Below are 18135 nucleotides of genomic sequence, written 5' to 3' on the forward strand. Positions count from 1 at the left end.
CTGAAGATCAGATCCATAAAAATGGGCAAGATCAAACACACTTGTTTCAGTCCCCCTCCTCTTCCAATCAAAAGCACGCCAACATGACCTGAGCACAATGGACACAAAAGGACGCAATGACGGACGGGCACATTAAGAATGATTCAACCAACAATAACTGCATTTAACTGGGGGCACTGAATACCCGGTGTGAAGTTGGTACACGGAACCATTGCATTATTTCGCAAAAGTATTGCGTCATTTCGCAAAATAACCATAATGTTTACTTTTCTGGCACGAACGGGCTTCCGTCAGAAACTGTTATACATGTTGTATATTTATTTACATTACTTCCTGAATTTGGGGACAACACTGTTTTTCTACGAACAGTGTAAACCTGCTTTGACATGTATAGCCTACAGGGCCAGGCGGGATGAGCGGGTGTTTACAGAAAAAGCAACCCGGTATGATTGAGTCATTCATTGTGTGTGTTCACAACTGCATGTGCGTTTCTCAACAAAGCTGAAAAGGGTCAGAGAAACGAAAAATCAGGCATAACATTTTTGATACGTGACTTTTTAGTCTGACTGTAGTGTTACCTGTGAACACTGTCGTATATTGAAACGTTGGTATTAGTGAGTTGTAAAGCCTTCCAGAGTGAAATTTTATAAGTTATCTTATTGTTACTGTTAGCGATTCTTCATTGTTTGCTCAATGCGGCCCGACACTTTGTGAGGAGAACTTCGTAATCGTATACGCGAACATTGGGTAACAAACTGTAGGAAATCAAGACGAGAAAAAGCTACCTGCGCGCCCCGGCAACATGGACCCAGACTCTCCGCCAAACATAATTGTTCACGACTACGGGACTTTACCGAGAATCGCTCACGAGGCAGGCCGTCCAAAGCTCCCTCCCCTCGGTGAGATTCTGAAGACGATCCCGCTGGAAGAGTTCCTACAGAAGGACAAGACCGACGCCGAACAGAACGAACAGAAAGTGCGGTGGTTCCACGGGAAGATCAACCGGGAGACGGCCGTCCGTGTCTTGCGAGAGAACGGTAACAGGCAGGGATTGTTCCTGGTCCGGGAGAGCGGCGCGGACGCCCCCGGTGAATTTGTCGTGTCGGTTCTTCACGCTGGCCAACCCTACCACTTTCAGATTCACAGCCACGGGGATATGTACTACCAGGTAAACAAAAAGCCGCCTCCTGTTATTAATGTTTGGCTTCGTAGATTATCATGATATCTGCAAAGAATAAGAAACCAGCGGTGGTTTCCTATGAACGGTCTACCAGCGATATTGTATAAGGTGACTATATGCCTTTAAGTAATGCAATTATTTCATTAAAACGGCAAAATGATTGTTGGGGTAATTGACACCTGTGCAAATTTTTATTCATTTCATTGTAGCCCCCATCCATTCCATTGTAGCCCCGCCCCTCAACGATAGGCGAGCATAAAATAGAAAACAATCAGTCGCTCGTTGTTCACCTCTTCTTTAGAGTAAAGAAAAAAGCTTTGCGATGAAGCCTTCATAATAATAATACAGGGAAATAGTATCCTCTCCGTAAAATTTGATTGTTACCTTATTAATTTGTCTCCCACTGGTGTTGTCGTTAGCTTGTGGAAGGTCCACTCTTCCATGGCTTGGTTGCCTTGATTGATTTCTACATGGATGGAGCCCACGGACTGAAATCCAAACTAGGGGCATTCTGTAAGGGAGAAGCCCCACCTGCCAAAACCAGAAAAAGCGGCTGGACCACACCTCTACACAGGTAATGAATGATCCGAAGTAAATAACAATTTTGTTTTGTTTTGAGTCATATATGTTCCTAGATTTGGTACGTCTTTAACAATGGAACAACTTACTTGTTGTCATGACAGCAACAAATTCTTTCAAACTGATTTTGTCAGGCACTCTAAACGTTCTCTTTATATTTAAAGGGGGGGGGGGAGTGGTGCCACCAACGTCAAAATAGTCCGCCCCGCCCCACCCCCCCACACCACCCCAAAAAACACTTCAAACAAATTTGGAAACAAAATGTGAGCCCCCCCCCCCAAAAAAAATCAAATCCTGGGTGCGCCACTGAAATGTCCCACGCTGCGAATTTGTCGACAATCTCTCACAATGCAGTGCGGAAAATGAACCCTCCGTGGCAAACTCTTGGAGGCGCACTACATTGTGAATCGCCCGAATTGTTTTTGCATCGAGAAATATTCCATGAGTTAAATATCCAGATAATTTTTACAAGGATATCTGTGGTAATTCCCTGATAAAAAGGGCTGTCTTGGAGGGCGACCTAGACATAGTTCATCGGATTCTGAAGAGTTCGTTGTGCTCTCCGCTGGATGCTCGCGACGCTGATGGGCGGACGGCTCTCCACTGTGCCGCCTGGCAAGGACTCGCCGAGATCGCCGAGGCGCTCATTGATGCTGGTGCCTGTGTGGATTGCAAAGATGGAGACTCTGTCACGTCGCTCTACGTAAGTGTTAATACAAAACAAAAAAATAGGTCTATCTCTGTCCACCGTAAATCTGAAGACATGACAGTAATACTAAATCCTCTTTTCTTGAGAATGACACCATACAGGCTCAACGATTTATAAGGACGTTCCGTGTTATTTTTTCTTACAACTTAATGTTTTTTTTCATAATATTTTTAACAATTTCTTTTTTTGAGTGTTTGCAAATGATTCTATGTGCCTTTGGGGACAGCATCGAACTCATGGGCGTCGCTAGAGGGCGTGTACTGTGGTGGTGCACATCACCTCCCACAGCTAGGGCCAAGTTCGCGCAAGGACTATAGTTGACCAATGGTTAACTAACGTTTGCCCGAACTCTGTCTAGTCGACGGTGGTTGACTACGCTAGTCGACTATTTGGAACCAGCCTACTGGGGTCGGTTGCTTCGCTGGTAACCAATAGCCGCGCGCATTCATAACGCTAGCAGAGAGCCAGGATCCAGAAGTTTTGCGATGACACTTTGACCGGCGTTTGACTAGAGACGTTCGCACGTTGCTACCAGTGCGCAGGCGTAAGGTACGTCACAAATCAACCACTAGTCGACTAATGGTCCTTGCCCGAACTTGGCCCTAGTTGGAGCTGACTGTTATTGCGCATGCGCGTTGGTAAGAACACACTACGGACGAACTGATTCCTCTTTCATTCCGACTCCTTGACAGTCCGCATGTCTCCATAACCAACCTCGTGTGTGTAAGCTACTCCTTTACCGAGGTGCTGACCCTACCATCCGCCAGCCCACTACCGCATTCGTACCGCTCCACGAGGCGGCCAAAAGCGGCCACACCGAGTGCGTGCAGGAGTTACTGAAGGCTGGTGCGCCCTGTCACCCTCGGAGTCTTGACAATGACACGCCGCTTGATCTGGCCAGGCGATTCAATCGCCAGAAAACTATCAAGGCTCTAGGTGAGATGACGAAATAAAGTTTTAGTTAAAACATAAACTAAGCAACAAACAAGAAAGCCAGGGAACGAGACTTGCTGGTATGGATCTGATATGGATCCGAAGCATGTAGCCGTACCTTAAGATGCTTAAATACTCTGTGAATCAGTCAGTCAGTCTGTAGGCTAGTAACTCAGTCTGTCCAGGACAGAAGGTTGGCTCCGAGGGTCCATCAAAATGGAGAAGGGAAAAAACTCAGGCCAATATTATTACTTGAATATAACGTATACTTTGGAATGGCTAAATTGGTACAACACGTACATGTCATGAACGGTGTCCTTTTCTTTGGAATATTTTCCATCACTGGCAGTTACTGTACGTTTTACTTTTACGTTGTGCTGGCAGAAAAACAACCATTTCACCCAAGTATGGGTATCTCCGAGTTGTGGTCCCTATACAGGGTGGTTAAAACAAGAGGAACTTCTGTCATCCACTACCGTGAGACTCAAACCTCCTGCACCAACTGATGCAGAATCCTCTGAGAAGAATTACAATACCAAAGTATCCCGATTCGGTGCGAGGAAGTTTTTTAAGCAGAACCTATTTTGTGAAGCACGCTTCTTTCGTGTGGGTATTATTACATAACAATCCATCTATCAATTACAATGTAAATCAAATTCCCGGGCACGGTTTGGTAATTCATCGGGACCAAAATCTCCCCACCTAGCTTCACAAAATAGGCTCTAGAAAGAACTACTTGACTGAATCGGGCGATCTTGGTTTCATTTGTCTTCTAAAAATGCATTTTCCATGCATTGGTATAATGGTTTGAGTCTCAGTGTAGTGGAAGTATGAGGTTCCGTACGGTTTTTTTTGGACCACCCGTATATTAACACATCTGTGCATTACTAAAAAAGAAAAACGTTTGTCACTAGCCAATGTGATACATCAGGCCGGCGTTTATCTCCGGTTTCAGTAGCATGAAACGACTGAGAATATTTCTACTCCCTTGGATGGGATGCCAGTCCATCGCAGGTTACTCCCCAACTAATGCCGGTACCTATTTATACTCCTGGGTGGAGAGGGGAAAGTGTGGATGAAGTGGCTTGCCCAATGGTAAAATACATCAAAGAGTTTCTCCTATGAAAAAAAAAAGTCCTCCAGCAAGAAAGGATTTTGTTAAATGGGGGAAGCCACAACCATCAAAGGATCGTGGCATATTATCCCTTTAACGGAACAGATTGGTAAATTCCTTTTTTTTTTTATCTTGCTGGATCGTACTATCCCTGTACCACCTTACAGAGAGTTACCGGCCTCCCTGTCCACCTACCATCAGAAGTTACTGGGATCACGGGAGTCTATCCCATAGCATGGCCATGGACGTCATTGATAAGCAAGGAGCTCAAGACGGACAGTTTCTAGTCCGTAGCTTCTTCTCGCTGACTATGGCAGCCAATGGCAACATTTATAACTTTGACATCAACCAAAGGGTAAGAGGAAACACAACACTGCTTATTGTCAAGTAAGCTCATCTTTTTTTTAAAGGTGCTCTGACTATTTTCTGTATTTTATCTAAAAGTAGGCTTGTACGGATCATACTGAGAACAGGTGATGCATATTTTTTCCCGGAAATATCTTTAAAATTATTAAATTTCAACTTCTGGTCCGAAATCGTACGAGGGGTACTGCTGTATACATTTGAGAAAATGACCAACTTTAGTGAAACTTTTAATGATCCAATGGTCACTGCAGCGACATTATGCTGTTACTGAATGGCTAAAATAATTAGCGAATGATGCTAGGCTAATACAACCTATCATGCCATACCATCATCACAACAATGGACTGATCCAGTAAGCACCGCCCCATGGTGTTCTGACCAATCACAGCCGTGATTTATGTCCGACGTGCGTGCACTAAAGTCCGACATGCGTGCACGCGCGTATGATGCGCGCGGAAGGAAAAGTGCAGCGTGGCATTGGAGAGGAACACTGTTAATTTGCCCACGTGCGCACTGGGCGGAGCTTACTGGATCGGTCCATCGGATCATCACAACAATCTGACATTCAGTCTGACCTTTCATTTAGTTCCTGGTGTGCTGTATATGTGATTTAGAAAACTAATTGTATCACCCAAATAGAACGGTCGCTTCTTCATCGACGACGGTCCATATTTCGACTCCATCGAGCACCTTGTCGACTACTACATGCGCTATGATGACGGCTTCCATGTGCGTCTCACACTCCCTATCAGCCCAAACACCTGCACACCAAACCATTATGAAGCACCAAGCCAATATCTCCCCATGGCACCGGTAAAGATGGAGGAGCACCCACCGGTGCCTACAAGACCCTTGCCCGGCTCATTACCGGCTTGCCAGGAAGGGTCTCGGCCCTCTAGCCCGCCACCACCCCCCACCAAGCAGTCTACATCCCGGAGACTCTCCTACGTGACGGTAAGATACTTGAATGTCGACGAAGAAGTTCCCTGTCCAGCCTCTCCATCCACGCCTAGTCTTCCGAAGGACGTGCAAGCAGAGAGCCCAGCACCTACTAGCGAGTGCCATGAGGTACGTTTCCCCATTTTCAAATCCATGTACCAGGGTTTGCTCTTCTTCGCCGTTAATTTAGCTCTAAATCAAGTGCCATCCTAAAGACCATTATTATGTTGCGGCCGTCTTGATTGTTCGTTTTGTTTCAATCGATACGTTACAGTTGGTATGTGCAGGTATCAACGTTGCTTGGGCAAATTCAAACTCATATATTATTAATTTGTGGCCAACTGGGAGACATTATTTATTATTTCTGGTAATGAAACCAAGGATTCCTCAAAGGGCTCTATGCACTTAGCTCGGCGCAAACCTGACGAAACCTGTAGAGAGGAGACAATGAGAAAAAAATACAGAAGGATATTCTTAGGAAAACCCACGGAATCGGGCATAGACTGAAAACCCCATCAGCATACTGGCCCAGGCGGGAATCGAACCCGGGTCACAGCGATGGAAGGCGAGTAAAGTACCGCTACGCCAACCTGACTAAGTATCATAACATTAGTCAGCGTCTCAACGGGGTGAGGGGTGGGGGGGGGGGAGGACGGGGTTGCAACCCACCCCTTCCCCAGATCCGCCATTGTTTTAGTGTACATGTGTTTGTTTTTAACAGCTCCATGAAGAGTTTTCTCCCATCCGAAGGATCCGCCGTTGTGGTCGGCTCTTCGCTGTCACCAAGGATGGAGAAAAACGTCGGGCCTTGCTAGCAGCTGCGCTGTGTGCTGAACAAGAAACGGGGCCAGCACCATAAACGCCAGCAAACACAACCATGGTATCCAGGGAGGTGGAGCATCAGCAGCAGGAGGATGAGTAAACAGATCAGCAGCCGTGAACTGCATGTTGCGAACCAGTAACTCCCTCTTGAAAGTTCCCTCTTGAAAGTTTCTACCTGAATCTAGGTTTAGATTTGACATGGTACTTTCCGGGTCAAATTGGCACTTCTCCGAGTCACTTTTCCAGGACATTAATCGGCAGGGGGAGGGGTAAACGGGAATAGGGCACTCGCGTGACACCATCTTCCTACTGGGGTACTGGTCAAAACTGACGATCATGGACATGCACTATTGGACAATAGGTGGCGCTAAGGTCTATATCACATTATATATTAGAATTATTTGCAATTATCAGAAAAAATACTGGTAATTGACACAAGTAAATAAATTTTTTTAAAACATTTTAGCAACGCCAGCTGCACCGGTATTTTATTCGTTGCAGTTTACACAGTTTTACAATATACATGTGCATGTTTATTGGACACCTATTTTAATTACGTGCATTTTTCAAATTTAAGATCAATAAGTCACGTATAGGCTTATATTCATTAAAAAAAATTTCTCTTAATTGATTGGTTGATACTCCACATCCAAAGAATAGCCAGGGCCCTGCCGTCCGTGAAATCTAAAATATACCATTAATCACTACTTATAAGGGTTTCACTCTCCGGGTGCCCCATAAGTCGCTATCTGCGGTGTACACTCCTACAGGTGCACAAAACACGTTTCAAGCAAAACAAGTGATCAGATACTTGCATTAATTACGCAAGTTCAAAGGGTCCAGCCAGGACCATGTGGGGAGCGTACGTATTATGATAAAGGATTCCTTAACTGCACGATACGCCCTCACTGAGGACAGGTTAATAACGCTTCTACGTGCATTAGTACAAAACAAATACCACTCATGGGATGTGACGTCACGTGCAAGGGCTTTATAGTAACCAAGAATGTGTACAAATGTATGTCCTTCGAACTTGTGTTTTCGATTAAATTAAAAGCGTCATTTAGAATTCAATTAAGAATCTAATAACTATATGCACGTATATGAGGAGATTGAAGGTGGTAGTTAATGTACTTTACTTCAGAGGGAAGATTAAGGCATTTCTATTTTCTTCGACGACTCAACTCATGTCAATAAGTACTGATTAAAAGACTGAGGAGGTCTTTATTTAAATCATGCAAGATACTATTTTGGACAGAGGCCCTTTTGTGAGATATTTTGAAGGAAAAAAAGTCAGCTATAAAAAGTAAGCATTCACAAGTACTGTTCTAATAATGACATTTACATTTATTTGTATTTACATCAATAAAAAGCTTTTAAAACTGTGCAGCCTACATTATTTACTGGTTACAGCAGTGTGCATCATGCAAAATTGAAGGAATATTTTGTAACAATAAATAGTACCTATAGTGGGCAGAATCCGCCTGTACCCTTACGTCATCGTTTTTAACAAAAAAAATCACAGTCCGTACATTTATACACTAGTTTTCTGTGGTTACCTGAAGCTATATATGTTGGCAGATATACATGGGACTTTAATTAATTAACATAAAGAACAGGACCCCGAATTTACGGCTATGCTTCCATTAGGCCAAAAAAAAAAGTTTCCGGTTTCTGGTATGGAGCTTGCCCCAAAAGTGGTGCGGCGACGCGGCTTTTTTTTTTTTTTTTTTTTACCTGTTTTTTTTTTTTTTGGGGGGGGGGGGCTTCAAATGTCGGCTGATGACTGCAAATGGTGCCCGACTAAACTTAGTGCAAATATATGGGAGTCCAGAGAGGCCACATAAAGCTTTTTCTCGATCATAACCCCATCTAAAAACACGTTAAAATTGTGCAGCAGCAGGATTCCAGTCAAACCAGTGAGTTTGGCGGTTTTGAGACATCATCTTGTATTGAAAAAAAAACTGTTTCATTTTGCCGACGCGCATGGCTGCGGCGACGCGCGCGCATACCAGAAACCGGAGACTTTTTTTTTGGCCTTAGCGACAAATCTCCGCTTACTGGGGCAGAACATGCCCTGCTTTATGATTAGCTGTTTCATGGGTAAGCGAGGAATTGAGGCTTCTGCCCATGCCTAGACCTACATACGGATTATGTACATGTACTTACATGATAAGCATAACGCTTTTGCTACCGCGGTTAGCACAGAATGGTGATCGTAAGCGCGGAATTCTGTGTTAAGCAGAGCCATGAAATTGGGTCCAGATCTTTTGCGGTTAGAGCGCATGGTACAGCGGCAAACAACAAGGCGGCGCCCGTGGGTTTAGGACTACACGCTCAACTTTGAGTGGGTCTGGGGTATTGTTACATTCGGTCCTCCTGCTTGCCGCCCTCGCTACTAGCCGTGGTCATTATGGTCTTCTTGGAACCAGACTGAGACTGCGTGTGCTCGGATGACGATGTCCCCAGGCTGGAGACCTTGTTAGCTCGCCGTCGCTTCATTGCCTTCTGGACCTGGCACAAGATCAAGAAATGAAACTGTTGAACACAGAAAATGCTATAATCAAGTCTAGTCTGTGCAAAATAATATGGCTTGTTAGTTTCTAAGATGACTTGTGCTTATAGCAATAGCTACTGCATCTAGTCTAAGCAAACTGCTTATTAACAGGTGAATCCCATGTACTTTTTGTTAACCATAATTCGACAGTTTTTCATGGAATGCGTGCTTATTGGAACTGCAAGATATAGTAGAATCTGCTTACCTCTATATTCAACACTCCGTGGCAAATGAATACGAATATGCCCTGCAATTAAACGAAAGAATTCAAGCTGGTGTTACAGCAAAAAAAATGACGCAGCAGTAAACACATCATGCATTTCAAAGGGCGGGGTAATAAACTTTAGATTGAAATCAAAACTAGACAGAAAATTCACGTGATGCGTTCCACGCATGCGGGTCAAGGTAAATGACTTAACTATCATGCAGAAGAAGAAAATCGTCGTGTCTGCGTTTTTGACCAGCACTTACCTGAGAGGAGTTCAAGATGACAAAGAGGTACTTAAACACCAGCGATGTTTCAGCGAGAAGACCAAAGATCCAAGACAGGCCCAAGATTGGGACCAAGACGACTACGGCACGGAAACTAGCCCTGAGGCAGGGGGTATAATTATTTCACCAAGTAGTCAACAAAAGGTTATTTGACGACAATTTTATATTTGTTGTTTGTTTTTAAGGAAACAGTGAGGAGGTAACAATATATGTTTTTTTGGCTCGATCTACATTCATATTGGCAAAGAAATCAAAAATTAAAAAAAACCAACAACTTTTTTTTGGTTTTATTAAAAGTTTAATTTATGGCAGAATTTGACTTGAAATCATTAAGAAAGTAAATCAATCATTTTCAAAATGTTAAACCTAAATCAACTACATGTAATATGAATTCCTGTCAAAAATTTGGAAACTATGGATGTACTGTTATTTCTATGAGGATTCAAAAAATGTTGTACTGATTTAAATTTTAAAAAAATATCATTTTTTTCATTGAGCAGAGTAAAGTGGAGAAGTCTGACAACGGAAGGAGTTTTGGAACACTTGAGGGCGGGAGACACAAAGCAAGTGTAACGCCACCAAAGACTTCAAAAATCCCTCATACTATGATTATAAAAATACATTTATTTATCAATGATAATAAATGAACATGAAGTCCATTGACTGATCGACAGGATATCTTTACCTGATTCTGTCGGCGTTGTCTTTGTCCTTGTTCATCTTCAATGACAGGAATGTCTTCATGACAACAATCATCACGATAACGTTCACCTGTGGTTTCGAAGCCATTGTAATGTCATGTTATGTTGTGAATACATTCGACAATGTATGAACAGTGAGTTTATTCATTACATCCTCTGTTCAATGTAAGTGTATCGGCCTAACCTCACAGATCACATAACGTGCCTAAAGACATCACTTCAAGTTTTCGGGCTGTGAATTAGCAAAAGTTGAATACATTCCAACTCCGTCAAAATTGCTTCGTATTCGCATTCCCTTGAAGCAGTATATGTACAGGCCTTAAGTGTCCGATTCGAAACCTCAATCAAGCGATAATTGATAGTAAAATGGAGCATGGGCTTTAGAATCAGAATCATTTGTTAGACTCTTATTCGATACGGGCAAAGAAGATACATGTTGATCGTGAATGGTCAAACATTCTGTTAAAATGTTGGGCTTGTTCAACTCCACAGTGAAATCATGTAATCCTTCTTGCAGTCCATTTTTTTTCCAAGCTTAAAGTTTATTTTACGGCACAAAGTAAGGTTCACTTACCAGAATAACAACAATGACTAGCGTTAGGAATGCCCAGATCTGACCACGATGAGCAGACAACCAGCAGAGTCTGCCATTCCAAAAACAAACAAAAAACTAGACTTAACGGAGACACTTTTAAAGATGTCGTCAAACAATACTGTTTGCCAACAAATTGTTAATGACGGGTTTCAACGAGTTTAACATAAATCATTTCTGCTTGCATCTTATTGTTTTTGGTAGGCATAACTGTGTGGGATAAAAACAATACATTTCAATTAAACTGTATAAAAAATGTGATTATACTTCCGATTCCATTTTCACTGTCAGTAAATTCCAGTAGCTTAGCTGGCACATGATGACAATTGCCAGTTTCCAAATACAATTCTTAAATTTCTGTTCCCTTCTAACTGCACTCAGTTTTCTTGGATCAACCAAGAAATTGAGATTTAACTATTTTTTTTCTTTGTAGTTATATGGGATCTTGCAAATACAATTCGATTGGTTTCTACTTTGGTTTTTCCTTTGCTCCCGAAATCTAATCTACCAGTCAATCCGGTCAGAAAGCAGTTTGCAGCCTTCATTTTCATGTTTCTATACCAGTGATTTTACTTAGTTCTCCCAACAAATTAACGCACCCTGTCTGAACCTCTTTGATCGTATACTTTGTTCAAGCACTGAATTCGGTTGACCCATATAAATCAAACGCGGTAATAAAAAAACACATACATACCCATGTATTCCATATTGATGATAACCAACAGAGAATGATATTAATGTGAGAAGAAATGGGCCACCTACAGGAAAGTGGAAACAATAGAAACGCACTAATAATTAAGTCTTACCAACAAATTGTGTACTTACTCTATGTATGTCTTCTTTGTTTTAGAAAACAAATACACAATAAATTAATAAAACTACTCCCCTCAACGAACTTACCCCATCCAACCAGCATCAAGTAGAGCATCTTAGGTGGTTGCCTGGATACCATCGTGGCCCTCTGGAACAGAAGCCCGCCCTCAATCAGCATCCAGCTGAAAGCCGCGCTGAAAAACAGCTGCAGCAGGACCGTGATGATCCGGCAGACAACCTGATAATTTTAAGAAGATATGCTTTATTTCAAAAAAGAAAAAAAAAACCCGACAGGATTGTCGCTACGTGATCTGATGTGGACATAATTGTGCCACACCTGCGCCGTAGTGTACGTGAATCCTATTAAGGTAAGTAACAATAGGATTAGCCATTTTTTTCCTAGATGGAACTTGCCCGTAATTTATCGTAAAGGGAAGAAGGAAAATTTGGGTTAAACTAACCAGATTCTCAGTGGCATTGATCCCGGTAAGAAACAGGAGCTGCGCCACGAGTAGAGCTGCAGTCAGATTGGCGTGGACCTTGACCTGAAGAAACTTAAACAGTCTGTCCGAGATAATTGGGAAAAAAAGTCTGAGTTTATCTGTCATTTTCTCATGCTAAAAGTTGGTACATATAATACAGAGTGTTCCAAAAAAAGTGCTACATTCAGAAAACAAATAATTTAAACTGTTTTATGTTTTTTCTCCAATGAAATTATATATTACATTAAAGCCTGACTATTTCTCAATCCACTCCTTTTTACCTCATTTCATTTGGGTCCCTAGATCCAGAAATGTTATCAATTATCTGAAAGGGTGTCAATTTTTACTTGGGCCACTATGACCTGGACATGCTGAATCTGGGGAATTGATACAAAAATACCACTCTTCTTGAAAATGTCAGCATACCAGAGGCAATGATTTTACAGGATGCTTCAGACCGTCATTCACGAATTACAGTCTAGTAAGGTATTTATTAATAATTTCAATTGGCAGTTTGTTTTTTGATGTTTACAAAAATCACAAAGTCACCTGAGGTAAGCGTAGAGTATCAATGTCAGTGCGAGGCAGATTACAGAAAGAGTTCCCAAGACGATGCTGAGCACTTCCAAGGCGTGCTCATTGCCCGAGTTCTGGCCATGAGAGGAAAATACAAAATCCGGTTAAAAAGGTCATACAAGTATTGGTATAAACTAGGCAACAAAAATAGACACAACTCAGTTGCGTATCTATTTTATGTATGTATAGTTTTTAATGGGGTGTAACCCTCCCTTGGGCACAAAAGAGAAATCATGCAGGAAAAAGTGCACATTTCGCCACCCTTCGGCAGACAACCCATGACCATGACCAGAAAAGCGTTGATCTGAAATAAACCATGTTTGTTCAATTATATCGCATGCATATACTTGCCCTTATTTTGTAATGTCAGTTACGGTGAAGAAAAATATGCGGTTTCCATAACGCACGGTTACGATAATGGGATCGAGCACGCACAATGCCGCGTTCGTGCGCAAAATGACTGTCGTACGGGCTGTTATCCGTGCTACAGTCGTATGCGCATTTGTTGAACGTATAGTCATTCCTCACCTGTGTTGTCTCAATGGGACGCTCAGTGACTCGCAGCAGTACGGCAAAGCTGGTATTGTGGCCACAGAAACAATTCGTCTTCGTGGCTGCGGCAGCGTTACCAGCATCCACAGTACGACATCCCTTTGTTGACCATTTCCTACGAAAAGAATAGGCATCTTGTAGTTAAAATCAAGTCAATAGTTTTCACCAAGTACGATGTACATAGATCCATTACTTTTTAATGTGGTAGTGAATCAGGATAAGCAATCAGCAAGTTTGGTATTCCAAATGCGCATGTGCTCATCAAGATTTGCCGATTTTTCTTTCGGGATAAACATTTCATCGTATGCGTGCAACGTATGCAAGCGCATAGCGGGATACCAGCAAAATTGAAGAGGTATCAAATTAACATTTAAAAGACCGATCTATTAAATTAAAGCCCCGCCCCATGTTATTTTGACCAATCACAGCTGTGATTTTAATCAGTCCGACATGCGTATGAAGCGCGCTGCTTGAACATGCAATGTCACATTAAAGAGGCGCATGTGCTATTAACCACATGCACAGTGGGCGGAGCCTAATGGGTTTTTCTCAAATAAATGTAATGACCAGAAAAAATACACTTATAATAAATGACAGCTTACTTAAGTGTTGTATTCCAGAAGCTACAATGGCGTGTCACAATCTTATCTTCAAATCCAACCACAGTATCCTGCAGGGAATGATAGCATTTCAACTTATTAATGAGTTTTTTATCGAGGCTAAAAAAATAAGCCTGCATTTTCTGCATAAATAAACATTAAAATCAATATTATCTAGCAGCCATAGTGCCCAACAAAAGGCACATTATTCAATCCCTCAGACACCATTGTTGCATATTTGATGATCAAAATATAAAAACAATCAATAACAAAATCATCAATTCGCCAAGGTGGTTAAGAGTTAAAATGGTTGATAATGGTCCGGACAGTTGTGGAAAATGGATCCTTTAGCCTTGCTGGCAGGTTATTCCAGGCTTGGGCACCCCGATATTGGAAAGTTTTGCCGCCAGATTTGGTTTTGTGATGTGGCAGAAGAACATTCCCCATTATAGGGCGTGCCAAGCCTCTGTTGTTACCACGTGGATCCGAAGACCTGAGAGTATTGATTTACCATTTTCTGTTGCAGAGAGAACTCTAATCCTACGTCCAGCGACTGGCCACCGGACAGCACGCTACATGACAAGATACCACTGTTGACTTTGGAAACAACATCGGACCCGGAGCTGAAAAGGATAAGAAAACGTCATGTTAACTAGAAGATAGCGACCCAAGTGAAGACTACAGATAATCAGCGTCATTCACAAGTAATAGTGGGACAGATAGAGGAAACCTTTTCGTGGGAATTGTGCCTTTGATGATACAAGCATGGTATTTTGCATACAGTCAGAGTATGTCTTAAGAAAGATATTTAGCAATAGGGCCATCGCAGGTTAGTCCTTTAAAAAAAATGGGTAGAATAACAAGCAATAATTGTCAACATTTTCGAAATGGCTGCCATTGCTTGATTATTATTATTATTATTTTTCAATTAGCATGAATCCAGCAATGGAGCGACAAGTTGTGCGGGACTTCCCCTACATTAGGGCGACACACCGCAATAGGGCGACAATTTTGGTGTCGCCCTATTGAGGTCACTACCCTTTATGCTTTCGATGCTTTTTCCTGCATTATAATGCAAATTGTGAAAAAAAAATTAGGAACTTTAGCTTTCCATTTCCAATTTTGGCCTCATTTGACATTAGTATAATAACGGTAGTCAGCAGCTTGGGGGGGGGGGGGGGGGGGGGTTGCAAGCCCCCAACCACCCTGTAGATCCGTTGCTGTAACTGAGTCTCCCTGCTTTGTCGTTTTACCACGGCTTACCCTGTGCTGGCCTCCACTCCAGCCGTCCCCTCCTCCGTCCCATTCGCAAGCCCCTGATACACAACCAACACCTTCACTGGCCCTTGAAACATAATAGGAATTGAAGTCAATCCATAAAAGAAATACAAGACCCCGCTGTTCAGCCTTGAGCTTTGCTAGATTAAAATCGCCCACGCGCTTAACTCGCGGGTGTTGTAGTCGCAAAAACGCGACAGGCAATTTCGCAAATTCGTGTCCCCCATATTCGCCAAAGCAATTGCAATATTCTAGGTCTATTAAGGCAGCAATCTAGGTCAAATTAATTACACGCTCTGATGTTGAAGGCGGCCAATGAAAGGAACCTTGTGTCCTTCCGTGCGGTAAATTGTAATTTCCTGTTGCTCAGTTTTATGGGAATAATTCGTCTTGCTTTATCTGTAGGCCTACACAGTTTGCAGTTTGCAAACTGTTTTATTTTAACAGTCATTACAAATTGATACAGATAAAACGCTTATAGATTGAAACATTAAATTGTACAAATGTACTTCTGAGTAACACAAACATGTTAATTAAGATGGGTTACATACAATGAAGTGACTTTCTGATTTTCTGAAAAAAAGTAGCCAAACAATGTCAGTATTGTTCCTACTTTCATCCATTTGTTTATTTATTTGCAAAGTGGAGGTTATGTCCACCATGAGTTTTCCTAGTATATAAATAAACGAGGGGGCTTTCAGTGTTCGGATTTTGCTATTCATTATAAGTATTATTATTATTTTACAGCTATAATAGGGCGACAGATTTTGCTAACTCCGTCCACAATAGGGCGACACGTCACCTTATTAAGGCGACATAAAACTGTCGCCCCTTTGTAAAAACGACCCTTAGGACAATGAATTTTGTTGTCACAAACCATCTAGATCGATTCCTCGTGGTCCAATTAGTAAAAGTACCGAATTTTGTGGAAAATGATAAGGTAAAGTTGGGTTTTTATTTATTCGGCCAACAAAATTAATGAAACAAGTACAATGAAAAAGCAAATGTATAACATAAAGTGAAAAAGTATGACTAGGCAAGACTGATGGGACTGAAGGATGCGAGAAGGAATGGGTCGGGGAGGGGGAAGGGGGAATATGGGAGGGGGAGGGAGGGTGCCTGGACAGTTTGACAGGGGAGAGGAGATAGAGGGACAGAGTACAAGGACAATAAAACATTCCAAACCGGCCAGGGTAAGCAAAGTGTACTTAAACACTGTCTACCCAAAGGCCTGCCTACCCATTAGACAGACACCCTGTAGTATAAAGGAAAAAACGTATCGATTTGTGTTGATCTTAGCCGTTCATTGTTTCTCTACTTATTTTTGGTTAAGCATGAATAGTCCACGCAACCACGCGTGTTCTTCTTTAATGCGATATCAAAAACATTGCTCAGCTTGTTTGCGTAACCTTTTCGTTTTTGCTTCGAAACGGATCATGTTAATGGAGACCCACATCAGAATCACGCTTGATTAAAGGCCTAAGGCCGAGTAGCACAAGCACAGTATGTGCCATCGCGCTTTGAACTACCGATAAATGAATCACTCTGTATCCACGGGGAATCAAAATAGCACTTCGCATACTTCACCTGTGCCGAATCCGGTACGAGAACTCACTTTCCGCTGTGCTGCCTACGTAAATAAAGCATGCATGGCTTATCTCAAACATTTAAGTGCCAGCATTAAATGGTGTTACTTTTACGTCTTTTCGCTGATTGCTTAGGCTTCGACCAAGGTCTGTTATTACTGAGAAACCCTCCCACTTAGTAAACGCGGCGTGAATGTACCGAAGTGGCAAGACTTTTTTTGTGGCTAAGATCACATAGGCCTAGTAAACCGGCGAATCCAGACGTACGATCCGAATTCGACAAGGGGGCGGCAGCTTGGTGTGTAGGCCTATACCAACCCAAGGTGAAGTGATTCGTCCATCTTTGTGACCTTCTTGGGGAAATGTGAAGTGATTCGTCCATCTTTGCGACCTTCTTGGGGAAATTTTCCGCGAATACTATCAGAGCCCGAAGAAATGCAACTCTTAGCTGCGACAATATCGGCCATCTGCTTTATTTTTCAACAGCTACGTTACAAGGGGACCCCCCCCCATGTCCTCCCTCGGTTGCCCCCAGTTTAAAATATCGAATTGAGAAAGAAAGACATTTGTAATTTGCGTTCAGAGCCCCTTGCATAATGTATGCACACCAGGTGCCCCCCCCCCTCCCCCCCAGACGTTTAACCCTAGTTACGCCCGAAGCGCCACCATGTTCTCAATACGTTGGGTACCCTGTTCAGAAAGTCTGGCACAATGACACATTTCGTTCAGTAACTTCTTGGAAGGACGCTTTGTCATCGATCAAGTGAGACGATTTATCCCCGGTCTCTCGTGGCAGAAAGAGTGATTCAAAAAGGTACAGTCCAAATTTGTTATGGGAAGAGGATTGTCAGCACAAGCATGAACAAGCCCAGTAAATGCTTAAATGTTACACGGTGCTTCAATCTGTAAAATGAACCAAGCAACCTGTCATACTTCAATTTAACAAAGTAACACAGCCTTTCATTCTAATTGGACCTTGGGCTCCAACTAGATGAATGTCAGCTTTTCATGATTAATGCCTTCCGTGCCTCTTACCATTTTCCAAATTATGTGAAAGCTTTTAGCGAGGTACGGCCCTGATTGCTTTTAAGTACCATCCCATGAGAATGATGGCAGAGTATTGCGAATGGCTGCATGGATGATTGATATTCAGCTTAATTTATTTTGAAGGTTGTCTACGACAATCTACTTCATCGTCTATACTCGACCCAATTTTTAAAAGAAATATCAATAACACAATCTTACAATGGGACAATTAAGACGAT

At 42.4% G+C, this 18135-nt stretch overlaps 2 protein-coding genes across 5 annotated transcripts in view; one reads left to right on the forward strand and one right to left on the reverse strand.

Annotated features, from left to right (window-relative positions):
• The first annotated feature begins 355 nt into the window (after window positions 1-355).
• LOC119723509 (tyrosine-protein kinase HTK16-like) lies at window positions 356-8161 on the forward strand. The gene is made up of 7 exons (XM_038194202.1): window positions 356-1168; window positions 1600-1754; window positions 2261-2462; window positions 3161-3404; window positions 4683-4870; window positions 5521-5949; window positions 6542-8161. The coding sequence occupies exons 1-7, from the start codon at window positions 803-805 to the stop codon at window positions 6677-6679; spliced, it is 1722 nt and encodes a 573-aa protein (XP_038050130.1). The 5' UTR covers window positions 356-802; the 3' UTR covers window positions 6680-8161.
• A 432-nt stretch (window positions 8162-8593) lies between these two features.
• The window catches only part of LOC119723511 (adhesion G-protein coupled receptor D1-like), a 32920-nt gene continuing 23378 nt past the window's right edge, over window positions 8594-18135 (reverse strand). For all 4 annotated transcript variants that reach the window (XM_038194204.1, XM_038194206.1, XM_038194205.1 and 1 more), the window contains 13 exons: window positions 15270-15351; window positions 14518-14629; window positions 14010-14077; window positions 13384-13522; window positions 12829-12929; window positions 12259-12361; window positions 11885-12035; window positions 11679-11742; window positions 10967-11036; window positions 10377-10462; window positions 9671-9791; window positions 9405-9446; window positions 8594-9156 (listed from right to left, as the gene is read on the reverse strand). In XM_038194204.1, coding sequence (XP_038050132.1) covers window positions 9007-9156; window positions 9405-9446; window positions 9671-9791; window positions 10377-10462; window positions 10967-11036; window positions 11679-11742; window positions 11885-12035; window positions 12259-12361; window positions 12829-12929; window positions 13384-13522; window positions 14010-14077; window positions 14518-14629; window positions 15270-15351 — 1289 coding nt within the window. In that variant the 3' untranslated portion in view covers window positions 8594-9006. The remainder of the gene's footprint in view (window positions 9157-9404; window positions 9447-9670; window positions 9792-10376; window positions 10463-10966; window positions 11037-11678; window positions 11743-11884; window positions 12036-12258; window positions 12362-12828; window positions 12930-13383; window positions 13523-14009; window positions 14078-14517; window positions 14630-15269; window positions 15352-18135) is intronic.

This window comes from Patiria miniata, unplaced genomic scaffold, assembly GCF_015706575.1.
Source record: "Patiria miniata isolate m_02_andy unplaced genomic scaffold, ASM1570657v1 HiC_scaffold_17, whole genome shotgun sequence".
Classification (NCBI taxonomy): Eukaryota; Metazoa; Echinodermata; class Asteroidea; order Valvatida; family Asterinidae; genus Patiria; species Patiria miniata.

Excerpts from the sequence above, each read along its gene's own strand:
- LOC119723509 (XM_038194202.1), top strand. The coding sequence starts at position 803 with ATGGACCCAGACTCTCCGCCAAACATAATTGTTCACGACTACGGGACT. Across the intron at positions 1,755-2,260 it reads TGGACCACACCTCTACACAG|GGCTGTCTTGGAGGGCGACC; the intron begins GTAATGAATGAT and ends CCTGATAAAAAG. Across the intron at positions 4,871-5,520 it reads ACTTTGACATCAACCAAAGG|AACGGTCGCTTCTTCATCGA; the intron begins GTAAGAGGAAAC and ends TCACCCAAATAG.